At 49.0% G+C, this 23,600-nt stretch overlaps 1 protein-coding gene across 1 annotated transcript in view; it reads right to left on the bottom strand.

Annotated features, from left to right (window-relative positions):
• The window catches only part of LOC146193476 (uncharacterized), a 157,076-nt gene that overhangs the window by 49,597 nt on the left and 83,879 nt on the right, over positions 1 to 23,600 (bottom strand). Inside the window, exon 5 of the mRNA XM_084602781.1 lies at positions 1,382 to 1,498. Within this exon, the coding sequence (XP_084458907.1) occupies positions 1,382 to 1,498 (117 nt within the window). The remainder of the gene's footprint in view (positions 1 to 1,381; positions 1,499 to 23,600) is intronic.

The following is a 23,600-nucleotide window of genomic DNA, read 5'->3' on the forward strand; positions in this document are numbered from 1 at the left end:
ACCGTCCATGGATGGAGGCAGGTTACCGGGCTCTTGAGCTCCCTGCTGCCATGGAGGACTAGGTGCACTGCCCGGCCAAGAGCCCTCTTTCAGCCCACTGGCTCTTGCTGACCTTCTTTTAGCAGGCCAGCTTGTCTTCTCATCTCTTCCACCGGACCTGAGGACCATGACGCTGGCGAAGAAGTAGACGACGGCAATAGCGGCACCAAAAAGCGAACACCCCCACCCCCTCCCCACCTCCCATCTCCCCTTCCCCGGACGTCATGAGTGCCGCCACGACTTAGACCGGCATAAACCACGTCCAGTATCCCATCTCCCAGGAATTCCCCAAAGTACTTAGTAGTAGTAATAGTACACAGTAGTAGTAGCGGGGGCGAAGGTGGGTTGCTACCAGGAAAAGACGCAACCTGAGGGCGGCAGTTTGTTTGGCTGGCGCACAGTTCGGGAACAACAGATCACCGAGGGCCGCAGAGAGACGTCCCAGGTGTCACTATCTGAGTTGAAGGGTGGCTCGATGCTTTTGTATGGAAGCAAAGTCGTAGAGCAGGCGTTCGAGCGTTTATCGAAGGGCATCGCACAGGACACACACAGCACTGGTTGCACTTCGGAGGCGGTACATTCTGTCAGCAGTCCAGAAACAACCGACACCGAGTCATAGGAGGCAGACAAAGTCACAGCGGTCAAACGCGTGCGTGTCTAGGAGACAGATGTGCTAATAGGAACATTCGCCTTCTGCCCGTTCCAGCTGTTCTCGCCAAAAAAACCAATTTCTTTCTTATATAATGCCATTACCGACGTGACGACCCACCCGACACATTTTCCTTCCTGTTTTTTAAGCTTCAATAATATCTTTCGTAAGTTGCTCACGGTGTAGATATAATACCAATATTGCACTCCAAAATTGGTCAACAAGGTACTGGTTAGGTCAACATGCTGCGTGTACCTTTCAGAGGGAAAACTGGACGTTGCAGCGCGAACTTCGGAACGAGATGAATGTTTATCAAGACTTCATCATTTGTTTTGTTTACATGCCCTATATTTACACATGCGCTATTTGTTCCCTTCAGAACATGATGTTGAGTTTTATCTTGTGACCAACACATGATGAAGTACCGCGGGTGCTCTCTATGGCATATTTTAAACTAAAACACGCATAAAATGACAAAACCGCCGGTTATTGGTGTGTTTCACTCAACCAGATATTACTGCTCAGTTAAGGTTCATTAGCATCCATGCGTCTCTAAGTTTATTTAAAAGGGAGTAGAAACCCTCTAATGCAGAAATTGTTGACCAGATAAAGGCCAGAGGAGAAAGCTTAGGCAGTTTTTATCGAGATTACAACTACTCGTGAAGAATGACATGCGGATGAAGTCATACTTACAACTTCAGGGGCTTTGCTGTCGTCGCATCCTTTTGTAAAGTTTCTCAGCACACAGACGCCATCTTTACACGTTCCAGGCCTCGCACTTCTTTCATTGTCTTCTCGTACTGCCGACTTCTGTTAAACGAAAAAAATTATTAGTTATTCATTACAAACAATACAAAAGAAGGGCATTACAATGCCCTTCTTTTTGAAGAAAAGGTAAGCGTCCTCTACACAGCACACCTCAGGAACAACGCGTAAAAAATACAATAATGCTATAAAGGCGAAGTGCGATTAATTTAAGGTTGCCGGAAAGACTTAACGCACGCATACATTTTGCCAGCCTAAGACTTGTGTCCAATATAACATCCAATCTTTTATTCCAACATATAACTTTATGCTAGGAGATTTTACTGTATCCAATAGTTCTGATTAGCAGAAAAAGAAAAAAGAAACGATATTCTTATACTTCAACAGCATGATCGAATACTAATTATTCGACGAGGAAGCTTGCTCTTGTGCTTCGAAATGGTTGGAAATTTTTAAATGTCCAAGAGACACCCTGAACCCTTGGCTTTGTTACTGAGTAGGCACCACTATTATAAACTATTCATTGTATTCGAATATTGGCGTTTTTACAGTAATCAGTATAAGGCATAGATGATAATATGAATGGTCCTGTGGCTAAGTGTGCATTTTTGTGAAGTGGACTCGAGAAGACACAAAATGGATGATTGCTTATTTCCGCGGCATATATGAGCCATTAATTCGGCCCTTAAAGCACAAAATTGGGTATCTTGCTAAAATGTTTTCGCCGCATGCTCTATGTAACGGTTTGAAACGCTCTTTGAATATCTTTTTATTAAATCAAATGCGGGAGTTGATAGCCTTTCAAATTCAGGTATGAATTTCGCAAAGTAAAATTTGTGTTCCATCAAAAGTATTCTGCCAAGTGCGCCCCGAAAGACACACTTAGATGGTGTTGGATACTCATGGCTATCATCTTGCTGTCATTAGCACAATTTACAGACGGGAGTGGAAGTGTCTAATATGGTGCTCTGTGTGCAGAAGTTTTGAAGCCAGTGTTTAGATGGACAATTCTGCGTCCATCTTCTTCGAAGGGGACTTCTAAGCAGTGCACTTCTCCTCATGAAGTGTCCCTATCTATGAACGGTTCAACATGGTACCAAAGGCCTGCGGGTCGACTTGTTGGATTTTATAAGCATACGCAGATTCGCAACATAAATTGCCGCATAATCGGAGTTAAGAAAAGAGAAGCGGCCAAGCTCGGCAATGTTCTTGAGCTGGAAAATCAGCAGTTCTTATAGGGTAGAGCGGGAGACATATGACCACAGATGGCGTTAGCACATTTTCTCCACTTGCGTGATACCCGCGGCTTTCAACATTTTACCGAAAAAGCACCAAGTGTACAACATTGTCATGAATGCGGTCTTCTCGCTGTCTCTTTTGTCGACCTCAATTTGCTAGTAGCCTCTCTTGAAGTTCATAAATGAGAACTACCTACTACTTCTCAGGTGGTCCAGGGTTTCCATGATGGGGGGTAGAGATTCAAGCGGCGGTGATCAACGCAACGGTCGTTCAGATTTATATTATACCCCTCCACCCCCCCCCCCCCCCGTGCAAGAGGGCAGGGTTTGAATTCTGGTGCCGCAAAATTCCGTCCGGATTAAAATTTTCCGCTTGCTGATTGGATTGCAAAACAGGTTTTAGATCCAACCCGATGCCGCTGATCCCCTTCGAAAACGCACTCTCTCACGAGAAGAGGAATTTGTCACTCTTTGGGGCGATTGGCCGCAACCACCCATGAATACTCCAATGAACCCCAGCCCTCATCACCCAGCAGCTGCGGAGTAACAGGCCATGGCGGTGGTCAGACCACGGACGCAGCGGAGAGTGCTAACAATTTCTGGATCCGGACAGCCCGCCATTGAAACCGACCCTGCGAACGTTTAACGCTAGAATTCTAGCCAACGAGGCTAGTTTAGCAGAGCTGCCTAAGGCATTAGTGACCATAAAATGGGATATCATAAGGCTTAGTGAGGTTAGGAGGGTAAATCAGGCATATACTGTACTGAAGGGCGGGTGTACTATATGTAATCGAGATCTACTGAACAGTCAAGAATTACGAGTGCGGGTCGTAAATTATATAGCTGGTAATATACAGTCAAACCCACTTAAACATATAGCGGTTTTAACAATATATCCTATATAACAATGGGCAGCTGCTGCACCGTCAGGTTTTCCTTGTGTTCTATTGTACAATAAACCTCTTATTACAATGATGTCATTATATAATCAGATATAACAATCAAATATGGTCACTCAAAGTAAAAAAAAAACGTGGCGACCACAAAACAGGGCGTGTACGCGGTGACGTTTACAACGCCGATGCGGCGACAATAAAAAAATTAGAATGCTCAATGCTGCTGAACCAAATATTCAGCGAAAGCATTAGCTTCTTCTTTCATATGACACGCTTTGAGAGAGCTTCTCTCACAGATGCCTCCACGTGCCTCGATGTCTGCACACAACCTGTCAGCTATTTCGGGTCGACCCAAACAGTGCTCTAGCTATGCCTATGTGTCCTTGGCTTGAACGACTATAGGCCACAAATACATCCAAATCCACCAGAGACTACAATTCAGAGTCGGCTCGAATGTCGAGCTCGAGAAGCCACGGCCCGCCATGGGGGCATTGGCTTGACTGTGAAGGTGCCCGTTCGCCCTGGTATAACCAGTTTCAATGGCCAACCAACCTGGGCCAATGCAACATGGTGGGTGGTGCTCAGCTTCCGTCCTTCGTTCCCTGCAGCGTGCTTTAAGCATTAGCTGCGCGTGATCGAGCGTCCTTCTTTTTCACTTTTTATTCTTCCTGAGCCCGCAGCCCCGCTTTAACCAACCCCTATGAACGTGCCTTAATGGCCTATAGGGGTAACGTGAATGTCAGGATCCTAGCAGGCTGATTCTGACATAACTGTCCCATGTAAAATGAGAGACCCAAGTTGGCAGCTCCTGCTAGCCCGTGTGTCACGCGGGGTGTGATGTCACAGCGTCACGTGGGTAAGACGTAATTGCTGCCGGGTCACGCGAAGGCTTGAAAATGCGAGGAGTATTGCTTTCGCAAAAAAAAAGAAATCGGGAAAGAGCACGTCGAGGCAATGCATTGGTCGGGTGCGGCGGAGAAGCTTGCATGCCGCTGTGACGCGTGGTAAGACGGAGCGCTTCCTCGCGTTGAGGAGAAGGGAAGGCGTAAGGCCTAGGCCCGACCGTTCTGAGGGAGAGCATTGAGCGCTCTCCCTCATGACCGCTCGTGGCCTAGGGAACACGCCTCCTTTCTGCCTATACACGAAGGAGCAGTCAATTCTGAGGGTACGTGCGCTGACAGTGGTGCGGTGCACAATGTTCTTCTATTTGCTTAGTCCAGGCCCTCGCTTCGCGCTTGAACTTTTTGTGGCAGGTGTGTAGAAGCGTTCATGCTCGTGTCTTTCGAGCAGGGTTCTTCTAGTGTGCGATCATCGTTGCCACAATCTTGCTGGCCCTGGATTTACCGTAAACAGTAATTAAGTATCCTCTTTCAGGAAGTGCGACAGAACTGCACAGAAGATGAAGTGAACGGCAATACCTCTAAAAGTTAAGCGGAACATCGTAGGCGAGCGCAAGGACGGCGTAAAAGTGTGCAACTGTGCGCAAGTATGGCCTGACGCAACCGACAGTATCAACAATTTTTCTCCACGCTCTCAAAATTGGGAACCAAAGAGATATCAGTGCTGCCCATGTAATGGACGATGGCCGGAAAATGTTTCCACCCGAAGCTTACAAAGACGTAGAACAGGCGCTCTACCAATGGTTCTTGAATTTATGTCCGAAGACGCCGACCAGCGCGACTTGAGGATCTGACTGCTGATTACAGTGCCGTTCATTTTTGGAGCATTAGCAGAAGTAACCTCCTCCACCATCATGAACTGCTTCAAGAAAGCGGGTTTCGCTGGGGATGCTGGTGACGCGAAAGACCGTGAAACTCCTGCCGAAACAGCGATGACCGAACTTCGGTTCATAGTGAGCGGTATAGTGACGGCTATGCGTCGGGACTTTATGAATTTTTACATGCAGATGATATGGTTGCGACGGATGAAGAGCTAACAGACGAGGCTATCGTCGCAGCAGTCACTGGCGTGGAGGACGGTAAGAGTAGCTACAACGGTTTGAACCGGACATGTGCAGGCGACTTCTCACCGGAAGGCTTTGAGAATGAGCGACTCCCTGCGGGACTTTCTTTTTGCTAAGAACCTTCCACTGTACTATGCTCAGCAGTAGGATGCCCTGCGGAAAGATGTCAGCCGGATTGCCGTGAAACAGGCAACGTTTAGGGATTACGCGCTTGTTCCCGCTACGAAATAAAAAGTGTAAGCTACCTCGTCCTCAATAAACGTGTAATTTTTAATCTTTTCTATGTTCTCTGTCTAATCCAGTTATAACTGAAATAAAGATCGATTGATTGATAACAGTTATTGGTTATAACAATATTTCCATGACAGTTAATTATTATTTAAATGAATTTGACTGTAGATGAATTCTATACCAATAATGAAACCGTGGTAGGTACCGTAATTAAGCTCAATATGTGGTATAACCCGATGGTTATGAAGGCATATGCCGCTACATGCAGTCATGATCAGCAGGCTGTTGGAAGCTTTCACAAAGATGTAGAATTGACAATGGGGAATGTAAAAATGCAGTGTACTGGGTGACTTCAAACCAAAGTATGCGAAACTCAAGCTGGAGATCAGGCGGTGAGTGACTATAACAGCGGGTCTAGGAACAGCAAGGGGCTCCTGGATTAGTTGATCTTGAAGAACGCGATAAGCTACTAATCATGAATAGCTTCTTCAGTAAACAAGCAGCCGGAAGTGTACATGGAAAACTCCGAACGGAGACATTCAAAATGAAATTAACTTCATACAGTGTTTTAACCCTGACAGTCTCCAGGATGTAGGGGTAGGAAAGATGCGATGCAGTGACATCATGGTAAGGTCCCAAATGAGTCAAAAGTTTGAAACAGAACGGAACACTTTAGTAGGGACGAAGTTTATGAACGCATTAGCGGCGAGAGAGAAGGTAAAAGAATTAAGGACAGAATAGATATTCAGCTTTAAACGAAGGTGACGACATTTGTGTAGAAGGACTGAATGACAGCTTGAGTGGTATTATTACCGATTGCGAGTAACAAGTAGGTGGCAGCATAGTTAGAGTGGATAATGTAGGGCTGCGTTTGAGGCTAATCACTTCCAGGTGCGCGTCTCTGCATGCCGCCGCCACCCGCCTGCTTGCTTCTTGTATTGTGGACGCGGTCCCCCTTGTACAAGCGTGCCGCATGGGGTGAAAGCCGACAGGACCGTCGGCGCCGGATTTACGGGACCGCTTTAGCCCGAAGGTCATTCATGGGGAGAGGCGAAGCGGAACGTGCTGCCGGGTGCTCGCATGTATGGCACCCTTCCTACTGGCCGGTAACGATCACCCAAATAACCCTTTAGCCTTTTTTGTAAACTGCGACTTTGAGCAGTGCGAAAGGCAGTCTCGTTTACCTTGTCCGCAGATGCGACAAAGAGCGCCCGAAGAAGCATGTAGGATTTCACTCCGGCATTGTTCGCAGAGCGGGCAAGCGAGACGCTCCCCTTTAATCCGTCGCCGGGCCTCCAGCATGGTGGCTGGTGTATGTCATTGCTCGTAGTGGTGAACACCGGTGGCGCGGGGCAATCACTGTGGAAAGGATTTTGCCAGCAGCGGCAGCGAGGATGGGGCGGCGGTGTGCGGGAGACAAGTGGGAGGAAATTCTCTCGACAGGAGTAGGTTCGACACCCTCACCAGAGAGAGTTTCGCCGTGCTCTCTGTTGTGATTTGTACTGCTAACCGGACCCTGGGTTAGAGGCTAAGGCCAACCCACGGGGCTGGGCCCATCTAGCATATTTTATTATTGGACTGTTGATATGTGGGGCTGTGCAGTGAAAATGACCGCCCCTATTTCTTTGTTTTATGAAGGTGTAAAACGGGACGTGATCAAAGAGAGTTCAGTCCAGTCTGAGCTGAGGCTCCATGCGTAGGCATGTAACAAGGCTGTTCTGTTTAGGCTCTAACCAGTTAGGTTGAAGAGTGAAGTAGCGCAGAGTGTTCTTTTGGTAAATTGTTTTCAACTTCCAGTTTTACTCTCTGTATATATATGTCATGCTGTATATATATGCTCTACCATCATCACCTTCAACTACTCTTCGTGGTCTTTCCTACACCGAACTACATAACAGGAAGGGTTTAAAGAACTTGCCGAAAAGGAACGAATAACATAAGTTCTACTGGCGCAGCTCGACAAGGTTCTGTACGTCTCATCTACAAGGTCAAGCATCACACAGGTAACCACAGGCCATTCCACACGGAGCAGCGAGGAACCGTCAAGGGACGACTCTACCTCGGCTGCCGCCGACGCTGCTCGAGCGGACGTATCATCCGGGCTCTGGGCGGCAGACAGCAAAAGATCTGCGCCGGGTGAGTGGGATTTTTTGCGTTTTTTGAAGATGGCATGGTGGTTCGTTTGTGACGCTTATGGTTGAGATGAGAATGCCAGCTTCTAAGGAAAGCGAATCTAATTCTGAAAGTACATCGAGGTCGCATCCTCAACAGGAGCGGCATTCGTTAGAGGGTGGAGTAGAAAGGGTTACTGAGCAGAGTGAGGTAATAACTACGGAGGATGATCTCAGTGTGGAGAGCACGTTAAAGGCCTGCGACCAGAGGCAGACGTTGTCACTAGACGCGACAGGAGCGGAGACAGAGAGGATGGCTATTCGCCGTATGGAGTTAAATATAGAAATGAAGCTACGAATGCGTGAAGTTGAATCTCGGGAGCGACTAGCCTTAAAGCAAATGGAGCTTGGGCTCTCGAGTGGGCGACTGTTACCGCTTGGGTCGGGACGGAGTGATGAGCGAAGTACACGCTCAGATTCAATAACCCAGTGTGCGAAAGTCCTGAAAGGCTACAAAACGACATGCGATACTGATATGAAACTGTGGTTTGATGAGGTGGAGAGGTTGTTCTCCCTTTTAGTGTGCCGTAGAGTAACAGAGTGCATTTAATTATGCCGGCACTGACAGAGCGGGTCCGGTACTTGCTTTGTAACTTCGACAGAGCGGAATACATGGACTATGAGGCTGTGAAAGCAGCGGTTCTAACTGAGCTAAAGCTCACCCCGACTGAGTACCTGAAAGATTTGAAAAAGCAGCAAAAAGGAAGGAGGAGACACGGGCTCAGTTTCAGTCACGCGTGAAAACGTATTTAGCATGCTACATCCAGGCTAGATAGGTAGACTCAGTAGAGGCGCTGACTGACCTAATGGTGTCTGATCGCATTAAGGCAGGGCTTAGCTCGGAGGGCATGGATTATGTGCGCCTTCGCGAAGGAGAGAGTTGGCAGAAGCTTAAAGAGCTATCAAAAGCTCTACAGATCTCTGAGTAAGCAAAAGGTAAAGGCCGAGATACAAAGCAGCTTACGGCACCAGTGCAGGAAATGGGAGAAAAACAGATAAATTCTGAAAAGCCCATAGAAAAGTGCCATCTATGCCATGAGCAGGAGCACATTGCCAGAAATTGCCCGCAAGCAACAGGAAATGAACCGCGCCTGAAACAAGAAAATGGGTACCAAAAAGGGTGCAGAAGGCCGAGCGGGTCGATAAGACGGAAGCAGAGGAAGCAGTCTTAAACTAAAGTTCGGGTTTAACTGCTAAAGTTAAAGTACCGGTGCAAAGTTCGAGGGCAGCCACATCGAAGCTGCACTTTATAGATCCTGTGTGCAGAGATGTTTGCACAGAGGCAGTGTTTGATACCGCAGGCGCTGACGGAACCATCTGGGACAGTGAAACTAGTGTCAGCTTTCGGCAGCTTCATTCAGGCTAAGTTGGCGGCGATCCCTGTTAAAACTTCTAAGCCGGGAACAGTTGCAGAAGAGCAAATAATAGTCATAGTATGTGCCCTAACCAATAAGCTGGCTGTAGGTGTGGACTGTTTACTTTCATTAGAGGATTGGCAGCTGCTTAAAGATCACAGTGATTCTGGGCACCAAGTGTGGGTGCAGACAGGGTTTCTGACAAGGAACTAGCAAACGCAGAAAATTGGCACTATGGGGCACTGCCATGCGAGGAGAACACAGCACTGAATGCCGAAGAGTCACGAGAGGAAGCAGAGTCAGGCGAGAAACAAAAGGCAGTTTCACTGTCTAGCAAGCGGGAAATGTTTCCAGCAGCACAGCTCGCTGATGAGAACTTGAGAAAGGCATGGGAGGACTCTAAGCACGGAAAGGCGGGTGTGTTTGTTAGTGAGGAATTTTCTTCACCCTTGGGACTCAATAGCAGGTACCAAAGTGCAACAGCTGGTGTTTGTCCGAGAAAAATGAAAGGAAGTCTTGTGCTTGGCGCATGAATCGCTGTGGGGTGGACTACTGGGTCCAAGAAAGACCAACGCCCGCATAAAGGGCAACTTCTCTTGGCCTGATATGGAAACAGGAATTTCAGAGTGCTGCCAGTCTTGCTATGGGTGCCTGGTCCGCTCAGCTCGATGTCAAACTGACAATATACCCATCACGCCATTGACAAGGCCTGAAAATGCCGTTCAGGTTGTTAATGTAGATGTCATATGGCCTCTTGATACGCCTTCTGGTAGGGGTCACAAATATGCTTTGTGTCTTGTAGACTTATTCACGAGATGACCGGAAGTAGTATGTCTTCGTTCCTTAACGGAAAGGGCTACCTGTGATGGTCTGTTAGAAATCTTCAGTCGAACAGGGGTCCCACAGACTATCTGTTCGGATCAGGGAACAAATTTCAAGGCACAACTCACTCAGCTGATGCTAGAAAAATTAAGTTGTTCCCCTAGTTTTCCACTCCGGAACATCGCTAAAGCAACGGGACGTGGAAAGATGGAATTGGGTACTAAATAAAATGCTCTTTCATGTAATAGAAAGAGACTCTAAAAATTGGGTTAAGCTGATCCCATTGGTGCTGTGGGCTTACCGCGAAGTTCCCCCCGACACTACCGGGGAAGCACCGTTTCGGCTTTTATACGACAGAAATCCGAAAGGTTCACTTACAAATCTTCACCAAACGTGGGTAGGAGACGTCAGTGTACCAGCGAGGGTTAGGGAGGAACCTGCTAGGTACATGACACAGCTGAGGGAGTAGTTCGAGCTAGCGGCCGATGTGCCAGGTCTCACAAGCGTGGCGCGGCAGGCTAGCTACGCAGAAGCATACAACAGAAGGACGCGAAATAAAGTCCTTAATGTGGGGAATCTGATGCTCGTTTCCAACCCAGACCGCACCACTAAGGTGGCTCCGAAGTGGCTAGGTCATTTCACAGTAATTGGTTGCGAGAGGCAACATTCCTACGGAGTAGGAACGGAACAGGGAAAAAGATCTGTGATCCACATCAACCGAATGAAACCGTACTACCAAAGGGTAAGCCAGGTTGGTGTAGTGTTTGATGACGATCTTGAGTTTGGAGTAGTAAAGTGTGCACCACAAGTCGCCCCCCTCTACAAGATGAGGAGCTAATACCGGTAGAGAAATTAGCCCACCTCAGTGAGAAGGACCAGAATGAAATACGACGGTCGTTCAGAAAACCCCGTGCACTCTTCGATGGCAGGCCGGGATTGGCGAAAGTAGGAAGGCACCGAATTGAGCTAGAAGAAGGGTTTAAAGCTAAGAAAACTTTTTCTTACCGAGTGCCTGAACTACTCAAGAAAGAAGTAAGCCGCCATGTGAATGCGCCACTTGATTTAAAATTAATCTATCCTGTAGAAAGTGAATTTGCGCACCCGGTTGTGTGTGTGGGGAAGAAAGAGGGGTCAGTGCGAATGTGTATTGACTACTGAACTTTGAATGCAGGAACCCGTGCAGACGCGTTTCCAATGACTAACTCCCAGGAGCAAATTTTTAGAGTCGGTCGCGCGCAGTTCATCACTTTGGTCGATTTGAGGCGTGACGACTGGCAAGTACCGATGGACCCGCCGAGCCAGGCACTCACCACATTTGTCACCCATTAGAGTCAATATGCATGGATGGTGATGCCCTTTGGGCAAAAGAACTCGGCAGCGACCTTCCAAGGAATGATAATACGCTCCTCGCTAAGCACCAAGCCTACGCTACGGCATATCTATATGATATAGCTGTTTTCTCGCATACCTGGCAAGAACATGCAGAGCACGTCGATACGATATTTTGGCTGCTTAGGAAAGCAGGACTAAAGACTAGCCCTGAGAAAAGTCAAGTGGGCCAGTCTCACATTCGGTATCTAGGGCACATAGCGGGCTCAGAGAAACATGCACCCGACCCCGAGAAAGTATCCGCAACAGAAGGCCTAGTGCAGCCTCGAACAAAGAAAGAGCTGCGAAGTTTGCTGGGACTATGCGGTTATTACAGGGATTATGTATCTGTGTATGCTGAAATAGCAAGCCCACTAACGGCGTTGACAAAACGAGGAGTACCAAACTTAATCCCGCAGCCCCAATATGCGCAATGTGCGTTTGAACAGCTCAAGCACTGACTCTGCAGAGCAGTGGTGTTGAGCACTCCGCAGCCTCATGAGCCATATTGGCTGTTCACTGACGCATCAGCAACGGCTGCAGGGGTTTGCTTGGCACAGATGACTGAAAATGGCGATTAGAGGCCTATAGCATTCGCAAGCCATCGCTTCGATGCGACCCAGGCGAGATGGTCGACCATAGAGAGCGAAGCGTTTGTTATTATTTCGGCTGTAAAGAAATTCGACTACTGGCTCTTTGGAGCTGAGGTCAATGTTGTCTCTGACCACAACCCGCTGTCATACTCGACGATGTGCACTCCACACTTGGCGAAATTGGCTAGGTGGGCGCTGGCCTTCCAGCGTTATAACATAACGGTTAGACAACGAAAAGGTATCAAGAATGGAAATGGGGATGTGCTATCCAGGCTCCCCAGTCTGTCATGGGAGTTAGCAACTAGCGATACCGACGCTGTGTGCGGGGAACTGTGTATGTGATATATTGGACACTTGGAAGAGAGTTCTCGCTGATATTCAGCAGGTGTCGTCAGTGTTGTGTGCGCGGACTTGCGAGGCGCGATGAACAGTATGACTTCGTGTGTACGCCTGTGTAGATGAATGTGGACTCCCCGCAATAGTCACTATCTACGCGGGGAGTCCACATCAATAAGCCAGAAGACGCTATCTCCCATCTAATATTCATAGCTTGCTTATAGGAAGTCTTCATAGGCTTGGAATTGGAGCAGTTAGGGACAAGGATTGATGGAGAATATTGCAGTGTAATTTGATTTGCCTAATAAATTGCACTGCTAAGTAACAGAGGAGAATTGCAAATAATGATTGATGACCTGGATGGGAAAACCAAAAAAGTAGGCCGAAGCTTATATGCCTAATTCTAAGATAGGCTCAGAAAGAAACAGAAGTTTGCAATAGGTAGGGAGGCACTGAAAGCGGAAGGCGAATATGTCTACTTAGGATAGGTAGTAACCGTGGATCTAGGCCACAAAAGTGAAAGAATTGAGAGAATAAAATTGGAATAGAACGAATGTTTTGCACGTACCCACACATTATGACTAGCTGCTTTCCTATATCTCTCAAGATAATATAAAATTGCATCTTACTCGTACTCACCTATGGCACCGAAATGTGGAGGCTAAGGAAAAAGGTAATGCTTTAGTTGAGAGTGCAATGAGCTATGGAACGAAAAATTGTGGGTGTAATGTTGAGATGTAGGAAGCGCTTAGAATGGTTTAGAGAAATAATTCGATTTAATGACATTCTAGTGAAAATTGATAAAAAGGAATAAGAATGGCGAATAGGGTTCTTGACGCATACGCCACAGTCTTCTCATTTTCTTTGCTGTCGCGATGAGCCATAACTGCTCCCACATTCACAGGTGATACGTCGCACGACAACACTAACGGGGAACCTATCTTAAAATGCACCAGCAACGAGTTAGACGTTAAGAACTTCTTCAGACTCTCAAATGCTTCCATATGCTCTGCACCCTAGTTCCATGTTACATTGCTATCCAAAAAATGATACAGCTTTTCCGCCACCTCTCTCCTGCCCTTCAAAAACCAATTATAGATAGCTTGCACTAACTTCAGTGGAAGGGGGTTCTGGGATATGCGTCAGCCATGCTTATAAAACACACGCCATCGCTCGCTCTCGCGCTGTAGTTGCAAGGCGCGTTGTTACCATGGTCATGTGTGCGATATTTGGTATCTCTAACCGCAGTGATACCCGTGGGCGGAAACCAACGAATAAATACTTCTTTTCAGTACCTATGGTCATGACGCATCAGTGCAAGCACACGAAGGAACTGAGCACGAAGCGGAGCGCGTTGGGGCTGGCGCGCATTAACCGTGCAAACTTCGACCGTGAGAACCGCAACCTGCGAGTCAGCGGCACGCATTTCATTAGATGTAAATGATCCCTTTCGAGTCTTGACAACGCAATAATTGAGAAACAGTGAAATGCCTGCTTTGTAACTGAATTTAGTTTTTGCATTCGTAAGGAAACCGGCCAAGTTGTTCGGTGAGACTGACCCCGACTGGGCACCGTCGCTTCTCCTGGGGTACAGTGCGAAACATAGAGATTCGGTATGACATCAGCGCAACGACAAATGGCGTGCCGAGCTGCGGCAATCCGACGCCGAAACACGGGAAGCCGAAGCCCAAAAACAGCGTGCAGAAGCCGATGCGACGGTGACAGCGATCGAGCCGTGTGCCGATAAGCCCTTGTCGCCGCACCCGGATGAAGAGACGGATGCTGACGAAAGCCATACAACTGCGAGAAGTAGCCCTCTTGAAATGACTGTGCACTCGAAAATTCGAGAATTCCGAAGCAGAAGGCGAAAAGGACCCCGCCACAACGCGGAGAAAACGACTGCTTCGCGGATTCAGGCCGCGCGCGCGTGAGGCAACTGGTTAGCGGATCGCAAGCATGGCGGCAGCAGGAGACGACTCGCGAAGGTGACGCCCTGTGCAAGCTATCTATACGAATTCATCATACCCCAAAAGGCTTGCAGTTCCTTTTTGTTCTTAAGAGCCGAAGCCTGGTGAATGGCCACGAGCTTGACCTTCGATGGGTAGATGCCTTTAGCGTCTATCCGATGCCCCAGACATTCAAGGTTCTCTTTGAAAAACTCGCGCTTCACGGCTTGAACACTGAGCCCCTTTGTGGACAGGCGGCTGAAGGCTTCTACCAACGTCGATTCATGTTTCTCAATAGACTCGCTGGCGTTCAGGATATCGTCTAAATATAATAATAATAGCAATAATAATAATCTCTTTATTTCCATCAATGATGGAGGGGGCTGCGAGTAAAAGTCGCTTTAGAAGCAAGCGACTTGATAGAGCCCGCAGCCTCCTTTACAAGGCAAGCAACAATGCAGGGACTTGCGCCATTGCGGCCAACACCATGTCCATGGTTCTTAGAAAAACCCTTGGGGCCACGGAAAAGCCGATTGGCAACCGGCAAACATTGCACAGTCCCTTCACGGTGTTAAATGTGAGCAACTCCGCCGTTGCGTCATCGATCCACAGTTGCTGATAGGCTTGTGTCAGATCCAGCTTGCAAAAAAAAACGCCCCCTTCTTAACCTAGAAAAAGTTATTTGCTTGTTGGAAGTGGGTACACAATACTTTCAAGGGCCTGGTTTACACTGCTTCTATAATTCCCGCATTTCTCAGGGAAACGTTTTTTTATCGCACCACGACGATTGGCGTTGCTCAGGCAGAATATTGTGTGTGTTGCAGAATTCCCAGTTCCACCAAGCGATTTAGCTCTGTCCCATCTTCACCCCTCATCGCAAACGGAAGGCTACATATCAGGAACCTGGCTTGTGCGCCGTCCTTCAGTTCGATATGTATGCGTTTTAGAGCAGCGCCGGGCACCGTCTCACTAAACACGTCTGCAAACCCTCCCAAAATTGTTTCTAGTCTGACATGAACACCATGAAGAGCAGTAAGGCTAATTTCCAACGACTGGAACGAATCCCGGTCCAGCAAAGTGTTTCCCTCATCCTTCACTAGAAGTAGCGGCAACTGAAATTCTCTGCATTTGAACTTCACGGGCACGGACGCTTTTCCAGCAAGTTGAGACCTTCCTTTGTCCAGGTCACGTGTTGCGTGCTGCAATCTTCCAGCTTGATCCGTTTGGCCACTTGCAGCTTTTGAAAATTGTTCACACTTATAATCGATCTGGCCAGCTGCAGAATCTAGTTCTATAGGCACGATGTCTTTCCCAATATCAACAACGATTACGTATTTTGGCTTCCTACGTTTCTGGCGTTCCATTTCTGGCATTCCTTTTGTTACCTGGCTGATGCTGAGCAACTCGACGTAATAATTCTTCACCGACTCTTCCATATCCTCCAGCTGCGATCGGACTTCCGCTTGCCTTTTTCATCATACTTTTACCAAGTGTCTCCTTCCACCGCAGCTGAAGAGCACAGAATCTGTGTATCTGCAAAGCCATCCTGCATAAGCTCCACCACACCAAAAACAACGCCGCCGCCTTTCTGTTTGCCTGTCACTGGCTGCTTTTCCTACTTCCGCCGCCAACTTGTGAGCAATTTCAGGCTCCTGTGCATTGCCCCTCATTACTTTTTGCTGCTTGGCAGCCGTTTCCGCCGTTAGTGATAGCTCGTATGCCCTTCTGAACGTCAGATCTTTTCTGATAGCAACCGTTTTTGAATCACATTATCAGCAATTCCAAAACCCAAATGGTCGAGCAACATTTCCTCTAATGGAAATTTTGTGCCGCCAAATCCGCAGTTCTCGGACAACTTGCGCAAAACAGTGATATAGTAAGCCACGCCCTCTCCGTCTTGTTGGTCTCGCTTCGAAAGGACGTACCTTGCTTATTGTTCACACGGCTGATATGATGCTGCACTACGTCGACATGACTTGGTAATGCACGTTGGGTGGTCGCGAAGGGTTGACGATGGGTTCTATAAGAGAGCACGTCTCTGGCCCACGGCAACTGAGCAAAACAGCTCGCTTGTCCTCATTCGTTGTGAGCTCGTTAGTTGCGCATGATACCTTAATGCGCTCCACATATTCAAACCACGACGACTTTTCACTGAGGTCGAACTCCCGAATTCGACTCCCGAGAGCCATGCGGCCAGCCAACTGGCGTTTGAACAGGTCAGACCGTGTATCGTCTTCATTGTTATGAAAGGACGCCGAGTTGATCTGTACGGAATCAACAAAAGTTTTACTGGACGAATGCCGCTTTAAATAGCCACGGCGAACGCCATCTGGTGATAACAAACACCGGCACAAAACCAGGTGCATGCTAGCTTGAAACACACAGATGACAAAGCGCGTGATTACACAGATCACTGCGATCAGTGGAGATCCGGTCGTCCCGGCCTTTGATGAGCAGTAAAAAGAGTTTAGGAGCACGCCGGAGCACCCGGAACGGACCATCGTATGGTGACCGTAAGGGTGGACGTAAGGCGTCGTGCCGAACAAAGACGTGGGTGCACCGCTGAAGGCCGGGGAAACGTGGACACGACGGGAATATTGGCGATGATGCGGTGGAATGAGAGTGTTCATAGCGCTACGTAGACGGCAGGCGTAACCTGTGATGTAGCAGTCGTGGGGTGCGAGGGCTCTAAGAACTCGCCAAGTACACACAGAGTAGTGCCAAACGTTAACTCTGCTGCACATGTAGAAGAGTCACTGCGAAGTGCGGTGCGGAAACCAAGCAGGACGAAGGGTAGGCGCTCAATCCATAGTGAAGTGAAAGTGGACGCCATAAGTGAAGCTTTCAACTGCCGGTGAAAACAGTTTGGATATCGGGTTGTAAGAGGTCATCTTAATGTGATTTAACCCGAGGAGCCGAGATAGGTTGAAAAATAATGATGACCACGATCAGTCATAATGCATGAAGGAACACCAGCTGCTTATTAAGAGTGGGATGAGCGCTCTTGTGATCGACTCCGCCGTTATGTTGGGAAGGGGCATCGCTTCAGCCCATCTCGTGAACATGTCAATGCAGGTTAAAAGGTAGTGGTGGCTCCCGCTAGGAGGAAGGGGACCAAAAATGTCTACGTGCAGATAAGTGAAGCGGGCGTCCGGCGACGGGAAGGATTCAAGAGCAGTCGCAGCGTGTCGATGCACCTTACTTTGCTGGCAGCTTAGGTACGTGCGCGACCAGCGGCGAACGTCCACGTTAATGCAGGCCAGACATAACAAGCTGCATCGAGGTGGTGAGTTGTGCGGATGCCAGGAAGGGCCAAAGAATGGAAGGCGTCAATGACGGTTCGGCGGTATGATGGAGGCAGATAGAGGCGAGGGCGTCCGGTCGACGTATAACAAGAGGAGCAGCGCAGTCAGAAGCAAGACGTCCTCCAATACAAAAGAGGTGTCGCGCGTGTGAAGCCGTTGCAGCTCAATATCGGCTTGTTGAGCAGCAGCCATAGCCGTGAAATCAATGATTGACCGTCCATTGTGCTTCGCACTGACTTCATAACGAGATAGAGCATCGGAAACTATGTACGACTTGCCGCTGATGGGATAAATGTTGCAGGTAAATTCCGAAATGCAGGCGACCTGCTTGATTTCGCGAGGAGCGTAGGAGAAAGTGCTGGAAGCCAGCGCAAACGTCATAGATTTGTAGCCAGTAAGGATTTGAAAAGTGCCTATCTCGAGAAAATGACGGGAGCGCTTCACGGCTAAATATATTGGAAGCAGTTCTCAGCCGAAGGTGGTGTAGGAGTGCTCATGGGGTGTACGCTCCTTGGAAAAGATGGCGATTGGCTGGCAAAAACCAGCCACGAACTGTTGCACGACCTCGCCGAGAGCAGTGTCCAATGCGTCAACTATGATGGACGGCAGCGCGTCACATTTAGAATCAACTAGAAGCGTGGTGCCGGTGATAGCAGCTCTCGTGCCGCTGAATGTGCGGTCAGCGGTATCGCTCCAAGCGACATGAGCTCTCGGCTTGCTGTGGCCCGAGAGAAGGTCGTGAAGAGGCTGCAGTATTGCAGCGCAGCGAGGAATGAAGCAACAATTACAGTTGGGGAGGCCAAGAAATTTGCGCCGTTGCCGGGTGGTGGGCCGGGAAACTGAGTGATGGCGGTAACACGGGCCGTTAACGAGCAGATGCCACGGGTGTTCACGCGATGGCCGAGAAATTCCAACTCTTCAACGCCAAACTCGGTTTCCGGTCCACTGACCACAATACCACAGCGGCTGAGCCTTGCGAGGACGTAACGCAGATGGAGTTTGTGGGCCTCTGCCGTAGGGCTGAAGACGAGATTGTCATAAAGATAGGCAAAACAGCGCGTGAAACTGCTTAGGAATTGGTCAACAAAGCGCTGAAAAGCCTGTGCCGCATTACGAAGACCGAAAGGCATCCCCAGATATTCAAACATGCTAAAAGGCGTAATGATGGCGGTCATCAGGTTATCCGAGAGCTCCACAGGAATCTGGTCATATGCCTTCAGGAGATCGATCTTGCTGAAGATTGTGCAGGCATGTAAGGCCGAAGTAAAATCCTGGAAATAGGGAACCGATTAGCGATCAGGGACTGTGGCCCGGCAATCACCGCACGGGCGTCAGTCGCAGTTCTTTTTGGGAACCATGTTTAGGGGCGACGCTCAAGGGCTGGAGGAGGGACGCATGAAGCCAAGCTGCAGCATATGCCCGAATGCTTGTTTTTTTTAATGAGGCGATCCGGTGCGAGGCGACGAGCGCGAGCAAACTCGACAATACCAGTCGTCGAAAATATGATGAGCCACGCCGTGCGCGACTGGTGGTTGAAGGGACGGGGGTCGAAAGATATCCGGACACTCGGCAAGTATACTGAACCAAGGGTCGCGAACTGTGCTGTATGCCTGGAGGAGCCGGAATGGTGGATCGTGCCAAGAGAGAAGGTAGCACGAAATAGGCTACGACATGGGGGCCCGCGTTGGGCCCGTGGGGGCAGCCCATGCGCCCGGGATTTGCAATACGTACCCAAAGAGGGCCCGCGTGAGTTGCCCAATCTCCGCGATTGGTCCTAATCTGTATCTGTCTGGGCAGCCCAAATAGGGGGGCCTGCATTCAGCCCAGATAATTGAATATGGGCAGCATACAGAATCATTATTGGGTCCTATGTTTATGAAGGCCGTGCCGGCCCGCTGATCAAGGTTTTAAGTTTTATGTCGATTAATCCTTCTAATACCTGAATTGTTCCGGAGCGGGCTTTGCGGAGGCCATTCCGTTCCGGGCTCGCCCACGCGTTGCCCTCATGGGTTGAATCTGGTATTTTCGGGGCTGCCCAAGTTCTATTGTTCATTAAGTGTGAAACATCGAGTACTACTTATTTATCTTGTATTCGACACTCAGTAACATAAGAGAAATATATTCCTAATTCACTACAATTATGTGGGCTGGCCCACATCATCCCCCAATTGTTTGTCTGAATATTTATTTCGGTGGTGTGTGTAGAATAATAATGGCGCAGGAAACATTTTGAGGTAGTTCAGTACATACTCGTAAAGCGGAACAGTTACTGCTGCATATTGTCTGCCAATACTGCATAATTAACGTAGTTGTTAGATTAAAATTAGATAGCCTTTATTCATGATATGGATATGCATAGAATGGTTATGTTAAACATCCAGAAGATGCAATTAGCGGCCGGTATAAGATGAATTACGTAAAACAAATGGTGCCTGAAATATACGGTGAAGACGTGTCAGAGCGGTAAACCCGCCTATGGCCAATTCAGGGCCCACTGCGGCCTTTCATGGGCAGCCTCAATTGGACTTATCTTAATTTTACAGCGTAGAGTACGAATATATGTTGCATTGGCCCGCACTTAACCCAAGAAGTACTCATGTGGGCGGGACGAAGGCATGCCCGCTTTTCAGCCCTAATGGAAACCACATGGGACCTATTTAGTTTTTGAGCGGGCAGCTCCATTTGGGCTAGCCCGTCTACTATTCGCTTTAGGCCCACATTTGCATGTGATGTGCCCTAAAGTGCCCCGCAAGAGACCGATGCGGGCAGACGCGAGAAGGAGCCCTTTCCTGCCCCGCTACAGGCCATGCGGAAATCATCTAAGTTTTTAGAGGGCAGCCCCATTTAGGGCAGCCCAGGAATTCTCTGCGTGAAGCCTACATTTCCGCTTGACCTTCCGTTGAGAACCCTTCAATGGTCCCATGTAAGCAACGCGCGTACCTACCCGTATTTAGCCCCTCCGCGGCCCATGCGGGACCTATTGCGCTTTTGAGTGGGCAGCCCCAATTAGATTAGCCCAGGCTTTTCCTACACAAAGCCCAAATATTCTTTACATCGGCCCTAAATTTCCCCGAGCGGGACCCTTGAGGGCCAGTTGTGGGAATATGTACTCAGTTAGCCCTTTCCACGCCTGTATGACGCAGAAATGGAAAAAGCAGGGGCAAGCCCAAATTGGGTTCGCCCGCTTAGTCCCTAAAGGGGGTCCTCATGGGTGTTATTGTGGTTACTTGCCCATACGGGCCCCAGGCGGGCCACGTAATGTATGCTACTTGGGTAGGCTCGTTTCAGAATCCAGTAGGAGCCTGTAGTGCCATAGGAAGTCAGCGCCGATGATTGGCGAGTGCACGTTCGCGATGACAAGTATTGAGTGAAAGGTATAGCGGAGTCCTGATGTCAAGAGTCAGCGATTTCTGTTCGTATGTCCATATGGTCAATTTGTTGACTGCGGTCAAAGGTGGAAAGTCTGAAGGACGGCGTCGCTCAGCCAAATAGGCGGAACACATATCTCGGCAACAGTGTTTATTAGGTAGCATACTACAGTTATATGGTGAGTGGCATGGAAGAGGCGACTGGATCGTGGGCCAAAAACACCGGTTTCCTTCAGTGTTCGGCCGGACCGTTTCCCGCAGAGGAGCAGGGCTGGCTGCATATGGGTGCGCCAGAGCCGTAGCGGCGGTGGTACCTAAAGGTCCTGGAGGACGGATTACTGTTTCCAGGAGTACTTGGCCTGCTAAGGTGATGTGGAGATGGGGAACGCTGCTAGCGAGTGTGAAGGGCTGCAACTTCAGGTGTAAGCGACGCTACTTGCCGAGTGAGCTCCTCATTAGCATCGGTGAGGCGGGCATAGCAATCGTGAGCAGCTGCGTTTGGCAACTCAGGAGTAAGAGGGCGATGAATTGCTTCCACGGTGGGAAAACCAGTGTCCGAGACCCTATCTGCTACCGCAGCGAGGAATTCTAGTGTCTGAGATGAAGAAACGCTCATGATTATGTACACCTGCGGTGGGAAGCGCTGCAGGAAGAGTTCCCGCCGAAATTCGGTGTCGTGTGGAGCAGCGGAGTCTTCAGCCAGGATGGTCATGCGACGCAACAGGTCGGTAGCATTTCGACCTGCGAGCTTTTTGAGGCAAGGAGCTGCTGCAGACGACGCGGCTCTGCTTCAGAATTTCACTGGATGCGCGTCGCTTAATGATGACTGTAAGGGCAACCGGAAGGCGGAGAGCGCAGGACGTCGCGAAAAATAGCAGCAGTTGCAAGCGTGAGCGCGGCAATCACGTGGTCGAATATTGGGACCTGCGGAATGACACGGTGTTGGCGGATCAAGGCCTCCATAGTGCAGAACCAAAGTGCCAAGTCCGATGACCAGAAGTCGGGAGCTTGAGAGCGGAGACCGCGGACTCATTAGGAGACGCCATGTGAGACGACGGATAAGGTACATGATTGAGGGATCCGTGGCCATGGTTGAAATGAGAGACGATAGGTGGGATCTTGAGGTTCGGGTGCTGGTATGCCTATCGAAGTGTCTGATGCAAGCGCAAGACTGGAGCAGAGGGCGAAGACGCGAAGCCCGGAGTCACCAAATTTGAGAGATGAACCGTTGTCGAGTCTCCAGAAGTATATTTTACAGGACCCTCTGAGCCTGCAGTACTGTAGCCACGAAGAACAATCTGGGCGCACTTGACAGGCGTGTTGAGGCTTCGTCTTCCTCTGCGGCCGGACCATGATGACATGCTCCAATCCTACCTACTCGAGACGTCTGCCCGACGAACCGATCAACCCGATACGATACACATCAAGGCATCGTCCCCGCAAGTGTTATCTGATGCGTGCCTGGGACTCAGCCGTGAAATAGCACTGGCGACCTGTGCAGTGAAAGCGTCCTGAGCAAGGCTTCATCTGATAATCATCATCGTGCAAGCCATTGCCTTCGTTTTTCACTTTCTATCTACAAACATCTAGTCACGCCCATCGTCATGCCATGAGTGCCATTGGCTAATGTTAATGTTACAGACCAAGAAGATGCGGGCAGTGGCGCTGGAAGGCACGCTTGCACTAGACCCACCAACATTTATTAAACATCATCTATCTTCGTCATCGCACGTATTGTTTCGGTCATCATTCTCCTGTTTTCATCAGCGTGCCACCCAGTAATAATATTGCAAAGTGCTAAGGGTCGGAGGGTAGAGCCCTTTGGACCTTCGAGGCTTGCTTTCTTCATGGCGAATAAACGCCTTTACGTACTCAGTACGTAGCAGTTTGGTGGAACGTGCGGATTAGCCCAGGACGGAACCCTCTGTCCTTTGACAAAGCCTCCGCTTCGCTGGCTTACCACCGCTGCCCTTGAATATGGCTGAAGAAGGCAGCGCCCAGCGAACGCCACTAACGGTGAGCAAAACTGGCAGCATTATCGTGAGCCCCGGACTTGCATTGGGAAATTTGATGAAGACATCGATGAGTGGCTCACCATTACGAGCAGGTGAGGCGGTACAAATAATGGGACACCACTGTGGAATTGGCTTATGTTGTATTCTTTTTGGAAGCTACCGCCCTGATCTGGTTCGACAATCATCAAGACGCACTGACTGGCTGGGACAGTTTCACGGAGGAAAGAAACTGCTTCGGCGATGAAGCTGCAAAGAAGAACGCGCAGAGAAAACGTTGCTGCACTGAGCCCAAGTACCTGGTGAGACTTGTACCACCTACATTGAGGAAATATTGAAAATTTACAAAGTGGTGAACCCACGAATGTCAGAAGAAGACGAAGTTGAACATTTGCTGAAAGGCATCGTTGAAGATGTATATACAGTAATAGAAGAGACATCTGGGCAAATTGGTACGGAGGCATGATGAATAAACAGCTCTAAAGAAGAGGACTACGAGCAAGAAGCAAATAGGACAGGCGCACTCGCAACTCAAGCTTTTTA

This window comes from Amblyomma maculatum, chromosome 4 (assembly GCF_055883805.1).
Source record: "Amblyomma maculatum isolate TAMU_Amacu chromosome 4, ASM5588380v1, whole genome shotgun sequence".
NCBI lineage: Eukaryota > Metazoa > Arthropoda > Arachnida > Ixodida > Ixodidae > Amblyomma > Amblyomma maculatum.